This window comes from Cantharellus anzutake (genome assembly GCF_015039405.1).
Source record: "Cantharellus anzutake strain C23 chromosome Unknown EI90scaffold_45, whole genome shotgun sequence".
Taxonomy (NCBI): Eukaryota; Fungi; Basidiomycota; class Agaricomycetes; order Cantharellales; family Hydnaceae; genus Cantharellus; species Cantharellus anzutake.
In genome coordinates this window covers 408,594-423,582 of record NW_024066995.1, presented here as the reverse complement: position 1 = coordinate 423,582, position 14,989 = coordinate 408,594, and the positions used below count along the sequence as shown (strand labels likewise).

At 48.5% G+C, this 14,989-nt stretch overlaps 7 protein-coding genes across 7 annotated transcripts; 6 read left to right on the top strand and 1 right to left on the bottom strand.

Annotated features, from left to right (window-relative positions):
• Positions 1 to 451: 451 nt before the first annotated feature.
• EI90DRAFT_3069939 (uncharacterized protein) lies at positions 452 to 922 on the bottom strand. Its single transcript, XM_039061200.1, has 3 exons — positions 851 to 922; positions 644 to 794; positions 452 to 582 (listed from the first exon to the last, which is right to left on the bottom strand). Exons 1-3 carry the CDS (start codon positions 891 to 893, stop codon positions 480 to 482), a joined length of 297 nt encoding a protein of 98 aa, XP_038913025.1. The 5' UTR covers positions 894 to 922; the 3' UTR covers positions 452 to 479.
• Positions 923 to 2,050: 1,128 nt separating this feature from the next.
• EI90DRAFT_3069936 (uncharacterized protein) lies at positions 2,051 to 2,543 on the top strand. The gene is made up of 2 exons (XM_039061199.1): positions 2,051 to 2,079; positions 2,136 to 2,543. Exons 1-2 carry the CDS (start codon positions 2,062 to 2,064, stop codon positions 2,394 to 2,396), a joined length of 279 nt encoding a protein of 92 aa, XP_038913024.1. The 5' UTR covers positions 2,051 to 2,061; the 3' UTR covers positions 2,397 to 2,543.
• A 624-nt stretch (positions 2,544 to 3,167) lies between these two features.
• Positions 3,168 to 3,782, top strand: EI90DRAFT_3069927 (uncharacterized protein; the record flags this gene model as incomplete). The annotated part of the gene is given in 3 exon segments (XM_039061198.1): positions 3,168 to 3,323; positions 3,334 to 3,341; positions 3,388 to 3,782. Coding segments are annotated over 3 exon segments (426 nt in total), but the record flags the coding sequence as incomplete, so codon positions are not given.
• Positions 3,783 to 4,603: 821 nt separating this feature from the next.
• Positions 4,604 to 5,871, top strand: EI90DRAFT_3069926 (uncharacterized protein). The gene is made up of 5 exons (XM_039061197.1): positions 4,604 to 5,126; positions 5,191 to 5,202; positions 5,261 to 5,331; positions 5,382 to 5,610; positions 5,667 to 5,871. The coding sequence occupies exons 1-5, from the start codon at positions 4,993 to 4,995 to the stop codon at positions 5,794 to 5,796; spliced, it is 576 nt and encodes a 191-aa protein (XP_038913022.1). The 5' UTR covers positions 4,604 to 4,992; the 3' UTR covers positions 5,797 to 5,871.
• An 846-nt stretch (positions 5,872 to 6,717) lies between these two features.
• Positions 6,718 to 7,717, top strand: EI90DRAFT_1912602 (uncharacterized protein). The gene is made up of 5 exons (XM_039052326.1): positions 6,718 to 6,902; positions 6,977 to 6,988; positions 7,045 to 7,113; positions 7,163 to 7,391; positions 7,447 to 7,717. Exons 1-5 carry the CDS (start codon positions 6,833 to 6,835, stop codon positions 7,568 to 7,570), a joined length of 504 nt encoding a protein of 167 aa, XP_038913021.1. The 5' UTR covers positions 6,718 to 6,832; the 3' UTR covers positions 7,571 to 7,717.
• Positions 7,718 to 8,590: 873 nt separating this feature from the next.
• Positions 8,591 to 10,874, top strand: EI90DRAFT_3069918 (peptidase S8/S53 domain-containing protein; the record flags this gene model as incomplete). Its single annotated transcript, XM_039061196.1, has 7 exons — positions 8,591 to 8,798; positions 8,831 to 9,051; positions 9,117 to 9,660; positions 9,783 to 10,097; positions 10,133 to 10,331; positions 10,426 to 10,792; positions 10,845 to 10,874. Coding segments are annotated over 6 exons (1,839 nt in total), but the record flags the coding sequence as incomplete, so codon positions are not given.
• A 787-nt stretch (positions 10,875 to 11,661) lies between these two features.
• On the top strand, positions 11,662 to 13,702 carry EI90DRAFT_3127796 (peptidase S8/S53 domain-containing protein; the record flags this gene model as incomplete). Its single annotated transcript, XM_039064039.1, has 5 exons — positions 11,662 to 12,054; positions 12,112 to 12,655; positions 12,717 to 13,115; positions 13,178 to 13,271; positions 13,348 to 13,702. The coding sequence occupies 5 exons, from the start codon at positions 11,662 to 11,664 to the stop codon at positions 13,700 to 13,702; spliced, it is 1,785 nt and encodes a 594-aa protein (XP_038913019.1).
• Positions 13,703 to 14,989: the final 1,287 nt, after the last annotated feature.

Here is a 14,989-nt window from a genome sequence, read left to right as displayed (position 1 = left end):
CAATATATGGTTGGGGAGGTACAATATATATTGGCTGCGATATTCACCGCGTGGGCACGGTCAGCGTAAGAACCGTTATTACTGGAGGTTATCTCGATCGGCAAAAAGTGACCTCAGACCTGTGACCTAGTCATGCGAATTGTAGCGGAGTTGGCCGAATATATTTGTCTATTTGTCTATTCCGGATTGCACAGATATTGGCGTTGTCGATGCACATGCTGAAGATGGAACCGAACGAACGGTTCAGAAAACTTGAAGAAAAATGGGTCCCATTCATAGGCAAAAAAAAAAATGGCAGCACCAATGCACCTGTAAGTGTGGTAACCTAGCTAGCTGCTGATGAGGATAAGGAATTCGTTCTACAGCACAACTCAATATTGCGGTACAGTAATTATGCGGTATGTGTCCACGGTTACAGCGTTTCGGCCGTAATATTGATGACACGGAACAGAGACTGTTGCGGAAGATTTGTTCACTCTTCAAAGATTGAGAAAATACCCGAATGTCCTATATGTATAGCCTCTGAAGGATAGGATCCCCCTTCTTCTCCTCAGCCCTATAAGCGTTCGGCTCGGGACCAGGGTCAGTACTCCTTGATTCATGTTGCCGTACAACAGCTACTCAAATACAAAATACTTAATAGTGGCAATTTACAATGCGATTCTGGAGTGCCTTGGTCCCGTTCGCTCTACTTCCCATTGTCGCTGCTAATTTCCACCTTACCCTGAACTTTTGCTTCTCGGGTGGATATGGTCTGGGTGCACCGTTTTGGGGTATAACCCCGGCAAACACAAGTAAACCAAAGTCCGAAACGAAATTCGCTCCTAATTAACCGATCTTTGCTCAACAGCCAGTTGCCAAACAGCAACGGACACATACTTTGACCACCCCATCAAATACGGCCCTGAACCGAGTGCTGCAGTTTGCGGTTCAAATATTACGATTTCTAGTGAGGACAGGGTGTGGATCGACTCGAACGGAAAGAGCGGAAGGTGTTTTCAGATTAATGACGGCAATGGGCATTATGGTTCGTGCTCAACTCACGACTATTATTGCTTGAGCCTCGATGTGCTCTGGTGCTTGTCGGACTGGTGCAAAGGACCTGGCGACCCCGGCATGGAGTGACCAATACAAAAATCAAAAATCTTGGGCAGAGAAGGAAAACGGTTTTAAATGTAGAGAGCCTTTAGTTTAACAACGAACTTCTCAAATTGCGTTTCTGAGTATTGGTCGGGAATGGTCCAGCGAGTCAGTACTGGGCCAGTCATGATGACGCACGACTGGATTGTGTACTATATATACAGTTGAAATCGTGGTATGTAGCTGTATCATTCGATCCAACGCACCGACCTACTCTCATTACAATATTGCAATCTGATCGCTCGCGTCATGAATTACAACATCGCGACGTCATCCACGCTAATACCCCGCTGACACAATGACTGGAGTCGTCTCCGCGATCGGTGATCGATCCTTCACAGTAGTTACCTCAATTCTTTTTCTATTTCAAGTTGTGAGTCAGATGGTGAAGGAGAGAGGGAATTCGAATGCAGATTGATACTTTGAGCACAGAGAGAACGGTGTTGCGTTCAACATCATTATCATTTCACTTGCACAATCAGGAAACATGGCTTGTAACTGAAATATGACCAGTAAGGCCTTGAAGTTTCCACTGCATGAACGTGCCAACATCATCAGGTTCCTATGAAGACAATCACAAAATCCACATGCATAGTCACACAAACACACGAGAGTGCAATTGGTTCAGGCAAGATAGACAGCCGAAGGCTCCCTGGCCTTGTTACCCACAGAAATATCTGGGAACTGGTATGGTTCCTTAACCCATGACGCGGAAATTTTTTATATTGGAATTTCGCGAAATTTGGTCAGTAACCATAAGTATGAGTGAGATTGTAAATATTGAAAAGTTATTACATAACAGTTATTGATGGGAGAATGATGGGAGCGACTAGTGTTGTGAGCACGGGGTACTGTCTGGCAACACACCTTCCAATCACTTTACCGCTCTCAAAAGCGACGCTCAACCTCTGGAGAAATAGGATGAGTATAGCCGAACTGGTAAACAATCCACCACTCACATTAACAATGTCTCTGACAACGATATCTTTGCCGAGGCATGCATGGGAACATGGGCGCAACAAGGATTTGGCAGGGCCCGCGGTGCTGATGATTCCGGCGATGACATGCCAGCTATCTCACGTCAGGAGGCTCTTCAGGCGGCACTATTGCTAATGACCCACACCAAACAGATACATTCCTCTTTTGCATGGAAGATGGAAGTCATTTTGGGTCAGTTCAGATGCAAGACCCACCACCAAGTTCAGTCATTACTCCGCAGCAGTACGCTTGATTCATGCTTCAAAAAGGTTGTGTAGAGGGGCTTGATATATACATAATCTCAATGTTTAGACCTTATCACGGTTCCAACTGTATGCTCTCTTGTATGGGTGGTTGGTGCGATGGAGAAGCACAGGTATCGGCTGTGATTGTTCATGCAGGCGTGGTCAGGTGGGAAACATTAACATTAACATCACTGTCGAGATTCCTCAATTGCAGCAGGAGAATCGTTTCCAAAAGGGGAGGTCGACCTATCGCCAAAATGGGACCTGTGACGCGCGCGGGTACAATTCTCGCGCCTCCCAGGGACCTGATTGGGTAATCCTGAACGAATGATTCCTTACCACATGGACTTGTGCAGATACTGGCGTTGTTGGTGCACATGCCGAAAGTAGAACCGAACAGAAGATTATGGGCTCATTGATGGGCAAAAAGTGGCAGCACCAACGCGCTTGCGATTGTGATGACCTAGCTAGCCTGCTGATGGTACTGGATGAGAATTAGCAGTTCGTTCCTCAACATAATGGATAGCGGTAGTACTTATGTCTGTGTGCAATATGTGCCCATGGTTACAGCGTTTCGGCAATGTTAATGACACACTGGTGTGACACCTCCGGCAGAGCAAGGACTGTTGGGGAATATCATATTTCACTCCGCGAAGATTGGATGATTCCCCTATATAGCTTCTGGAGGACGGGATCCCCTCCTTTTTCTCCTCAGTGTTCCACTCGGGACCGGGGTCAGTACTCCTTGATTCGTGTTGCAGTACACAGCTACTCATGCCACATACGTTACCTGCCAGCATAATAGTAGCAATTCACAATGCGATTCTGGAATGCCTTGGTCCCACTCGCTCTACTTCCTATTGTCACTGCTAATTTCCACCTTGTCCTGATCTGGCTCGAAGCGTACGACTCTTCTAGACTCCCAAGTAATTTGATGCCCTCTTGGGTTTTAGTCCCGTCGAACAAAGGTGAACCGAAGCCCGAAATGAAATTTGCTCCTAGTTAACCGATGTTTGCTCAACAGATCATTGCGACTCCGCAACTGCACCGAATTCCGAGTTCTTCAGAAATCGCACCGGCTTCTCGTTAGAACCGACCGCCCCACTTTGCGGTTCTTCCGGTATTACGGTTTCTAAATATGGCGCCGGCTGGAACGACTCGCAAGGAAAAACGGGAGAGTGTTTCCCGATTAACGACGGCAAGGGGTATTTCATAGTGTGCGGACAGAAGGACACAGGCACATGGGTGGTCCTCGATATGTACTGGTGCAAGTCAGACTGGTGCAAAGGACGTGGCGACCAGTGATCAAAGCAGAAGTCAGAAATCTTCGGCATCTAAGACTTGCATGTGTAAGCCACAAATTGTCGTGCAACACGCTCAACAACAAACTTATGTAACCGAGAAATTGAGAAATTGCGTTTCGCAGTATTCACCACTGGACTCGTACCCAGTCGTCATTGCTCGTGGATGCGATACGAGTCTGAGGATTGCCAGAAATGGTCCAGTGAGTTAGTACTGAACAAGTCATGACAACGCGCGGGATAAGCTGGTCGCCTGCCAGATACAAGACCACCACAGAAGTTGGAGCAACACTACGCAGCTATAGTGCATGCCATCGCTTTTGCAAATACTGGGATTTGTCCCAACCGAAGCTGGCCGACCATACTGACACGCAGGAAATTGAACGGAAACCGTCCAAGTCTCGAATAAGTTGTGAAGTAAGTATACGTGGGGGTGTCTCGCTAGCTACGACCCTGCACCTGGCCCAAAACGCAGGCTATCGACATGGGCCAAGATAGGTATTGCACTTCCGCTGCCTTGATCCTGAAGTGCAAACGTGAGAACGTCTTTCACTTGCGGCTTGGATCTGTGAAGGCGTAATGTAGAACGGCTTCAACGCAGGAACGGGCCAAAGAGACTGTTATTCGCTTGGTATTATACACGCGGAATCCCGTCTAACGTAGCAACCGATGTATTCTTAGACTTCACAGTCTATTTTGTCCACTGAAGCTTCTGCGGCGCGGCATAGAATAAGTAGAAGTTGATGATTTCTGGGGAATCTATGGACAACCGTCACTGCCTGTCCATGAAGACAGGAAAGGAGGCTAGTTAGGAACAATGTCTGTCTGCCGAGGGAAGGCCCATAAGATGTTCATGATCGGCCCGGGCAGTGTCTGTACAACGTTGACGCGCGGCTCAATTGCTGCATTGTATATAGCGCGCGGATTTGGCCGAATTCACCGTCATCCTTCGCGTTCCTTTGATGAATTACACAGCCGGGCTGAGCCACTTGGATTTTCAAACTCGTAGTTGGTTTGCCTTAGGGAGCGAATGCAGAGACTTTGTATGACCATTGGCCTTCTCCAGAAGATCCCAGAACAGCTTGATGGTCTTCTCCCCAATGTGGCGCTTTGTGCTCCCGGGGTGATGAGCCTCGATTCATCTTTTTTCGATCTGTTGATAGGATGCCTGACTCATTGCTTTTGAGCTGACATGCCATTTTCAATTCTTCCCTGCATCGCCAACAGCATCGCGGCAATTCCTTCCATCATGAATGCCTAAATTTGGTTCATTCAAACTATAAAGAAACGTTCTCTTTGCCTTTTCGCTCTGCCTCTCGTCCAGCACAATGGGACGACTTTTCCTCATCTTTGCTACATTGCTTGCGGGATTCCTGGGACTTGTCAGGTGTGACAAGGATATAACAATATATGCGGACAATCAGGCACTGGAGTATAGAAGTCCTTATGCGAGACCAACCGAGTCAGTACCTGCCCACAGACGTTCCGGTCAAGAAACTTACACCTGAATGATTCTTTTTATATAGTTGGTACAACCAGTGGGTAAACCTTGCGTCTGTGTGGGGCGCGCTTCTTGATAGGTCAATACTCGCGCAGAGACTATCGTTGCGGGATCCCCATCAAGGAAACACACGAACAGAGCGCCACTGTTACTTTCACATTCAACGGTACGCGGCATTGCAGGTATCGCCCACAACGTAACCTGACGACCTTCCAGGGACATCCGCCCAGGCATGGCTACTCAGCGCCAACACCACGTCAAACGTTGACTTTTATATCGATGGCATTTACGAAGGTACAATGGACACTTGGAGCAACACCAGCAACACCAGCTGCTTTTATAAACATTGGAATTCGCCCAAATTGCCGGTGGGCGAGCACACGATCACTGTATTACACAGGAATTTGAACCGTAGTCACCCGAACCTCGATTTTGTGAAGTATACGTGAGTTTCGCCTCAGTTGCCACTCCGTCTGGCTGTGCTCATGCGCGAGTGTAAAGCTACGTCTATAGTTCTGCTGGAAAAGGCGGCTTGTCACTTGGAGCCATAGCGGGCATTGTCATCGGTGCAATAGTAGGGTCCATCTTGATATGCATTTTAGTCGTAGCGTGTTGGGAAACATGCATGTAAGATACTTCCGTAAATGTGTTAGTGTGTTGAGACCTGCGCAACAGGTCCGTATTTCATATGTGGATCTACTCAAAGCCAGCTGCTATGTGCATGGGGCCGGACGTAGGAACTCCAAGTCAAAGTTGAGCTGCGGAGGTCCGTGCTGGATCTTGCGAGCCGCGATGCAATGCTGGGACAAAATAGCGCAGCTTTCACCCCCGCATACAGACTCAGTGGCAGGCCTGTAGGATCAAGGAAAAGAAGCAGTGTGGATGCGCAGTAACGGTCGCCTTTGTGTGTCTTGGACGAATTTGGTGTTGAATGTATTCACGATCGGCAGTTGAAACACTTTGGGTATCAGGGATACAGCGCCGGGTGGAAACGGTGGACCAAAAATTAAGTAAAATCACTGTTCATCCACTGGGGGATTCAATGGCAGAGGCCCTGGTTAGTTTCGGGATGGAAACAATCTTCAAGATTGATTCGACCAGTTATGAAAAATCCAAAGGCTTGTGTACCATGCCGGACGTTCAAATGGCTTGCTGGGGCTGTCAGGTACCCATGCCACGCTGTGCCTGATCTGCGCATGCCGTTATGAGGTTGAAACATGGACAGACGCATTGCTGAACTCGCTGGTGTAGCCCCGTTGTGGCCACACGAGATATTTCTCTTCCAACCGTTTTCCCAGTACTCGACGCCGGCGCCTGGAGTTCAGGGCTTGCTGAAGGGAGAACATAGCCCAAATTAAAAGGTGAGGTGTGGGGCACAGCGACAGACCACAGCCTTCGCGAAGGGACCCGAATTACACGTTGATTCATTTCGTTCATGTGTATTGATGCGCTGCTTCTTTATTTGGGCTTCGCGCGCGGTATTCTTGAACTTTCTTATCTAGGATATGCCTCCCAAGAGGAATGCCCAAATATGGGTTGAATCACCGTTACAAAAGACCAAGGCATCCAGGATTTCTAGCCCTCGACCTTTCCCCCGTTCAGCAGAATGAACCATTTTTGCCTCATCATCACCCTATTTGTTGTATTCCTGAGGCTCGTTAGCTGCGATGAGAATAGAACCGTGTTTGCAGACAACCGGACGCTGGAGTACAGGAGTCCGAACACAACGGAAGGAGAGTGAGTTTGCTTGAATACTGCCAATATCCTTTCATCCAGGCTAGAAACTCACGCGGATCGTTCTCCTTGCCAAGTTGGCATGGCAAGTAGGCCAACTTTTTGTTCATGTCGTGCTTCTTGATGGGCCAATATGTGTGCAGAGAATTTGGCTGTGGTATCCCGATCCAAGAAACACTTGAACAAAGCGCCTCTGTTTCTCTGACATTTCGTGGTATGTTCGCCGCCACGTCCCTTTGGAAGCGTGCCTGACAAGGGTCAAGGGACATTTGCCCAGGCCTTCCTCCTCAGTGCCAACACAACATCAAGCGCCGACATTTTCATGGACGGCAGATACCAGACTACCATAGATACCTGGAGCAATACTAGCTATAGCAGCTGCTTGTACAAATATTGGAACTCGTCCAAGTTAACAGCGGCGGATCACACAATCACTGTTACTCACAGGAAATTAAATGGCAGCCATCCAAACCTCGAATTCGTGAAATATACGTGAGTTTTTCTTGCCTTTTCTGAGGTCTGGTGTGCTCTCATCCATAAGTAAAAGATACGTCTCCGCCCCTCGGAAAAAAGGCGGTCTATCGCTTGGCGCCAAAATAGGTATTGGTATTGGTATCTCAGTGGCCCTCTCGATCACATGCGGGCGGGCGAGTCGTAATAGTCGTAGATGAGAGCGCTGCAGCGCGCGTGTGTGGAGGAGTAATGTCATTTGCCGCTTATGTAGCAACCAAAGCAGTCTCGGTAATGTGGATTTCCACTGTTGATTAAAGCGTTTCAAAGATAATATTCCGGCTGAAGATGGTGCTTGTCTGCCAGCAGACGAAAAGGTCGAAAGATGTACTCAGACGTGATTTAGAAATACTCCTTATTACAATCACACACCACACAGTACGAACCCGCACTTGGTCCCAAGTTAGGTATACTTAGGTCTGTTGCAGCCTCGTGTGCTGCCACTTTATCTCCCAATGCAGACTAACTCTGGTACAAGGAGTAGACCTCTGAACTTCGCTTCTTCGGTTGCGCATGGATTGGCTACCCTCAGCCACTCGGGAACCCTGGATAGCATGAGTTTGCGTCGCTCATGGACGCGCGCCACGGCGACGCAATTTCAACTTTTGCGTTTGTATTGAAACGCACAGCCACGTTTACGTAAGATGATGGATGAAAAAAAATCGGCTAACTCCGCTAGTCAGTAAATATATACCTCCAGTCACATTCAGCAGAAATAAAATAAAATCCTCCAAGTCTCCATTCCAAATGGAGTTTAGTTTTTTGCCTGTGAGGCCAGTGCTGTCGCATGACTGCTGCAATTGCTGGCCCTTGATGCTGAGGAGTTCACACTCTGTGTGACATTGCTCGAATACGGCCCGAGCCGTTTGTTGGGCGTTCGAACATGAGTTAAACATGAATATCCCCACCTAGATCTCGGCACTAGTATTACATACCATATGCAGTTGGCAGCTTCAAGTTCTGGCCCCTTGAATCTGGTGCGGCGATCCTGACGCCCTGAAAGGAAGCTGAACAGCAGGCACCTCGATGAATTTGCGTAATAGTGGGGGGACACCTCGGTGGAAGCTTCTTTTTTTGCTTTCGGACTTTGTCTCTACTATAGCGTCTCCTGAATATGGCTAGTCCAACAGCGTATGGTGATCAGGGTGTGTCATAGCCGACGAAACACATATATGATCAAGGAGCAATTGGGCCTCAGGTTGCAAGCTTGTCTCCTCGGATTTCCATCAACTCGTCCAGCGATGGTCTCGACACGTACAACGGGTCCCTTCCTCTCCTTCATCCTTTCACTTGTTATCTCAGTCTCGGCGCGTACTTTTAATGCCCCGAATGTCATTCCTTCAATATGGAAACTTCTTCCGACTCCGCCTCTACCCAACACTCCACCGAGTTCACTCTCGTGCTCGTTCCTTCCAATCGAGATGGATTGCAATCACGTATGAGGGATATTGCTCTCGCTGCTCCTGGATCTCCTGGGAGGCAGTGGTTGACTCAAGAGGAGGTCGCTGGTTATGTTGGCGCGACGCCGCAGGTGAAGAGTCGTGTCGAAAGCGCTTTGGCGGGTATTCCTGGTGCTACGTACGAGTTCAACTTGTACGGAGACCAGGTCACTGTTAAGACTGTTGTTGGGGAGGCCGCTGAGGTGAGTGCGACGCGTTCTTAACATCTCAAACACCCCTTGGAGATGTCAGCTGATCGATGATATAGTTCCTCTCAGCAAATTTCAAGGCGTACCAATACAACAATGGTCCAACTGTGATTCGTGCTCTCTCCGTCACCATTCCTCCTTCCATCTCTGACGCAGTCATTGGTATTTTCCCTCTCCTCACATTTGGCCAAGTTGTTCCATTCGGCAGAGTCGAACCCCGTCATGGGTATAGACCTCTCCATGCACACCGAAGTGCCACTAACAACTATGGGGGCACCTCTAGTCTCAAGGCTCGTGCCCCTACATGCGACATGAACGGCGTAACGCTCCAGTGCATCCGAGAGATTTACAACCTCACCGATTACACGCCCCGAACCCCTTCGGCTTCGGACCCTCCATCCATCGGGATAATGGCCTATATCAATCAAAATTATGATCCTCTGGATTTGAAGACATATTTGACCAAGTATAGACCTGAGGCTAAGGATTATTGTATTGATGTTGTTCAGTGGGATGACGCAGTGAATGTGCCAGTGGTGCCAGGTGTGGAGGCGGCGTTGGATACGCAGACTGTTGCCGGGCTTGTGTGGCCTCTCAAGTCCAGTGAGTTTTCCCCTATCTCCGGTTTGCGTTTGAATCTTCTGTTCTGACATCCTAAACATTTCCTACTCTCTCCATCTGCCTGCCCGCTACCTGCACAAATTCTACTTAAAAACGTTGTGTAGCATTTTATGACGTTGGGACATACCTAACACAAGGAGATCCTTTCCTTCTCGCGTTCAACGATTTCCTCGACATGCCTGTGGCGCAACGACCCACCGTCATCACAGTCTCCTATGGCGATGACGAAGGAAATTACTCAAAAGACCAGGCGAATATGATGTGCGCTGCGGCGGAAAAGCTGAGTTGTATGGGTATGACGATCGTTTTTTCTGCGGGGGACAACGGCGTGAATGGAGGGCAGCCGAGCACGGTGCCAGGTGGTCCGCAGTGTCCGCCTTTCCGTCCTACGTATCCGAGTGGGTGTCCGTTTATCTTGAGTGTGTCATCTACGGAGGGATTCCCCCTGGCTGAGGCGGGTCTGGGGAGAGAGCCACTGGGACGAGTCGTGATGGGGGCGTGGCAGGGTTTTATGGAGGATCTGGATTCTCGACGTTATTTGATCGCCCATTTTGGCAGAATGTGACTGCGAATCAGTATATTCGTTTCTTGGCGGGGAGGGAGGAAGGGAATTATAACGAGTGGGGTAGGGTTTATCCCGATGTTGCTGCTCAGTGAGTACTTTGCTTTTGTTTTTGACTTTCGTCTGTTTTTCTCACCTATCTAGTGTCGGATGCTAATGGCTTTTTTTGGATTTTGACATGGTAGAGGTTCAAAGCAGAAGATTGTCGTTCTCGGCCAAGATGAAACTGTAGGGGGAACCTCAGCTTCGGCGCCTATCGTCGCATCGATAATTGCCCTCATGAATGCCCGCATCCACGAAGTCTATGGTGAAAATGCTGGAAGTCTGGGTTGGGTTCACCCGCTGTTCTACGTCAACTCGGGGATGGATGCTGTTTGGAATGACGTGGTGAGGGGAGGATCATATGGATGTGATGGGGATCAGCAAGGGATCGGAGGCTCGGGGAATGGAGGATTCCCTGCTACTATTGGATGGGACGCCTCAACAGGGTGGGGAACGATAGATTTCATGAGGTTCAGGAGAGTTTTTGGGATGTAAATAAGGCCAAACCTCGTCAGTACCACTCCGCTCACACTGGGAAATTATTGACATTTGTTTTCTGCAGAAGTATCTATTTATCTGGTCTGATTGTGACCATTCGACATGTAAGGACAATGATGCTCTGCTTTTTCCACAACTTGGGGCCTGATGTTGCCCTCACGTCTGGTCCGCCTACGAGGATTCTTTATTGTATTTATACGTTGAAACTGGAACGTCAAAATTAGTTTTCAATTTCTTTTGCCCTTTTCATTCACTGTACGATGAACGCGGGTGCATGAAACGGTGACTGCCGTTATGTGTATTTTACAATATTTATACGTGCCAATGCCAAGGGAGTTGACCTGTCACAACTTGCTGTATTCAAATTGTGTGATAGCTCGGCTCGGTGAGATGCGGCCTAATTTTCCTGAGTTCGGCCACTCTGTGCCCGAACTGACATAATGTTCATCACCACAATACATTAATGATGGCTTGAACATGCCGTCGGCTGTTGTCTATACGTAAATAGCAATTGCCTTCGACCCCCTCCTGCTCGATGCTTGAGCGTCGCTGCTGGGACAATGATGGGGACTATCTGTGCCCCCCCCTCCTTCGTAAGTGATTCTAATGCCACAATCATTCGCATTTGGGATTACGGCGAACCCGGTGCCCTGAAAGGAAAGGTAACTTAATGACTCTTTTGGTAAGTAATGAATTCATTGATGGAAGCTTCTTTCTTTCCTTTCGAACTCCGTCTCACGTCTCCGGGTGCTTCCTAAATGAGCCTAGTCCACCTGCCACTTGCCGAATCACTATTTTTTTTTTTTCTCCATAAAAGCCATGGTTGAAAGCGGTTTCTCTCAAGCCTTCCCCTCCAACGTCCCTCCATCGAGACGTCCCTAATGCGTGCAACCGCTCTCTTCCTTTCCTTCATTCTTCCGCTCGTTATCCCAGTCTCGGCGAATACTTTTAATGCTCCGGATGTCATTCCTTCCTTATGGCAACTTCTCTCAATACCACCTCTCCCTAACACACCAATCGAGTTCACGCTCGTGCTCGCTCCTTCCAATCGAGATGGATTGCAATCACGCATGAAGGACATTGCTCTCGCTCCTCTTGGATCTCCCGGGAGGCGGTGGTTGACTCAACAGGATGTCGCTGGTTATGTTGGCGCGACGCCGCAGGTGAGGAGCAGTGTTGAGAGTGTTTTGGCGGCTATTCCTGGTGCTACATTCGAATTCAACTCGTATGGAGATCAGGTCACTGTTCACACTATTGTTGGCGAGGCTGCCAAGGTGAGCCCAGCGCGATCAAACGCTCTCCGGGACGTTAGTCGCTGACGAGTGATATAGTTCCTCTCCGCAATTTTCTTGACGTACCAACATGATAGTGGCCCATCTGTTATTCGTGCCCATTCCGTTACCATCCCGCCATCCATTTCCGATGCTGTCATTGATATTTTCCCCCTCCTTGCATTTGGACAAATCACTCCGGTTGGTAAAGTTAATCCTGTCGAGCCTCGCCGTAGGTATAGGCCTAGCCATGCGCGCCGCGCCGCCACTCACAATGGCAATAATCTCATGACTCGCGCTCCTCTTTGTGATGTACATGCCATAACCCTGCAGTGCATCCGAACGATTTACAGTCTCAACGATTATATACCTCCAACTCCTTCAGCTTCAGATCCTCCGTCCATTGGAGTAATGGGGTATATCGAAGAGAGTTATAATTCTACGGATTTGAAGACGTATTTAACCAAGTATAGGCCTGAAGCTCAGAATTATTCTATTGATGTTCAGGAATGGAATGGAGGGAAGAATAATCAGTCGAACCCAGGTTATGAGGCAAGTTTGGACGTGCAGACTGTTGCTGGGCTGGTATGGCCTCTTAAATCCAGTGAGTTTGCCATCTATTCGCTCGATCGCTATTTGCTCAAAATTCATTTAATTTCGTATAGCATTCTACGACGTAGGATCGGGTACGCTTGATGACCTTTTCCTTTACACATTCCAACAGTTCCTCGCAATGGATGCACTTAAACGACCCGCCGTTATCTCAGTCTCCTATGGCTATAATGAATATCAGCTCACGAAACAACAAGCGAATACAATGTGTGCTGAAGCGGAGAAGTTAACTGCTGAGGGAACGACGATCATCTTTTCTGCGGGGGACAATGGTGTCTATAAATCAAGCTCGAGAAAGGCCCCAGGGGATCCAAAGTGTCCGCCTTTCCGTCCCACGTATCCGAGTGGGTGCCCGTATATATTGAGCGTGGGTTCTACAGAGGGACTTCCAAAGTCTTTGGGTGGTGATGGGGAAAGGGCTACTGGAAGAGGGAAATCGACTGGTGATGGGGGTTTGGCAGGCTTTTATGGAGGATCTGGGTTCTCGACGTTGATTGATCGCCCGTTCTTCCAGGAACGGCCGCGAATCATTATATTCGTTTCTTGAAGGGGAGGGAGAATGGGAATTATAACAAGACGGGAAGGGCCTATCCCGATGTCTCTGCTCAGTGAGTGTCGTATTCCCTTTCGCGAGGAATACCTGGCGTTGGATACTGACGAAGGCTCTCTTGAATTTGACATTAGAGGTTCACATCAGCTAATTGTGGTCGATGGCGACGATGTAAACATAGGTGGAACCTCCGCTTCAGCACCCATTTTTGCATCGATAATTACCCTTATCAATGCCCGTATCCGCCAGCTCTATGGTGAAGATGCTGGAGGTTTAGGCTGGGTTCATCCGCTCTTCTACCTCTACCCAGGGATTAGAACTGCTTGGAATGACGTTGTGAACGGTGGGTCGTATGGATGCGATGGGGATGCGCAAGGGATTGGAGGTCCAGGGAATGGAGGATTCCCTGCTACCCATGGGTGGGATGCCTCGACGGGGTGGGGAACGATTGATTTCGTGAGGTTTTGGAAGGCGTTGGAAGGATTGTGAGAAAAGTGTGGCCAAAATGTGTTAGTACATACTTGCACTGCTCGCATGGGGAACCCACTGACATTCCTCTCTTCGCAATCCAGGTCGTAATTTGGCGTCCAGCTCAGCGAAATCGATCGCGTCTAACTTCCACGTATCTCTGCGTTCTTTTGAAACATTTTCTATTACCGTTGCATGCACTCCGACTTTTGCACCGAGCCACTCTAGGGCTCTGCTTTTTTCTAATAGTTATTGCTCCTGCATTGTTCCGCCATCGCCGTTGATCGATGATATTTTTTTTTTTTTTGGCACTGAAACCGGAACGTTCTTTTTTTCCACCCGTTCACTATGATTTGCTTATCTTTTACCGATTTTGATTAATCCTAAGAGGGGTTTTAGGATGTATGTACAAGCTTCCAAACCCATCCGCTCATTTGGTACAGACGGTCCGCGCTTATGGAAGCTATTGATTGGATCCACACTTGGACAATCGCAACCTAGTGTTTGTGCGCCCGTGTCGCTGTTCGTGCTTGGGAAGTGGACTGTAATTGCAAGACCTTTGTTTTCATATCCTTCACATGGCTGGTGCGGAGTCGTCGGGGGCCTGCGGTTGGGCTGCTGTGAAAGATCTTCTCAATAATATGGCATGCATGCTCAAGTGCATATTGATCGGGGATCCTTGACGCGGTTAATGGCGGACACTGGGCTTAGATCGATGTCTAACGAGAGTGTATGCTGCTGGATGACGAGTTGCTGCAGCCGTTGATAAATCGGAAAATGCAGGTCCCTGGCGTTAGGCGGATCCATATGCAAATGTGGAATTCCCCTTTCGTGATCGTGATGCATGATCTCGCTAAGTTTTTGGGAGGATGACTGACCTAGCCACCGTGTAAAAATCGAAGTTGACCAATTTTTTTTTTTTTTTTTTTTTTGGGGGGGCAAACGGCTGTAATACAGCAGCGCGTCAGCCATGGATTCTTGGATCATACAGAATCAACATGTGCCATGCGTGGAGAATACTCGGGACCGGGTACGGGTATAACTTATCATTAAAAGTGGTTGAGGGTACAGTGGTCAAGTGTGCATGTAAGCTGTCTTTGCTTGACCCACTGGCCAGATCGAGGCATTCACTCCGCGTTCATACTCAAAGCTGTTCTTCAGACCCCACTCGAGTAGTCCTACGGCGATTTGGTCGAGGGCGGACATTCTGTCACGGCGCATGGAAATCCCAAGGTGGATGTCTTGTTGCCACGTACCTTCGCAGGACTCAAGAAGGGAAAGTTTGTGTTGACGATTAGGCTCAGAGGA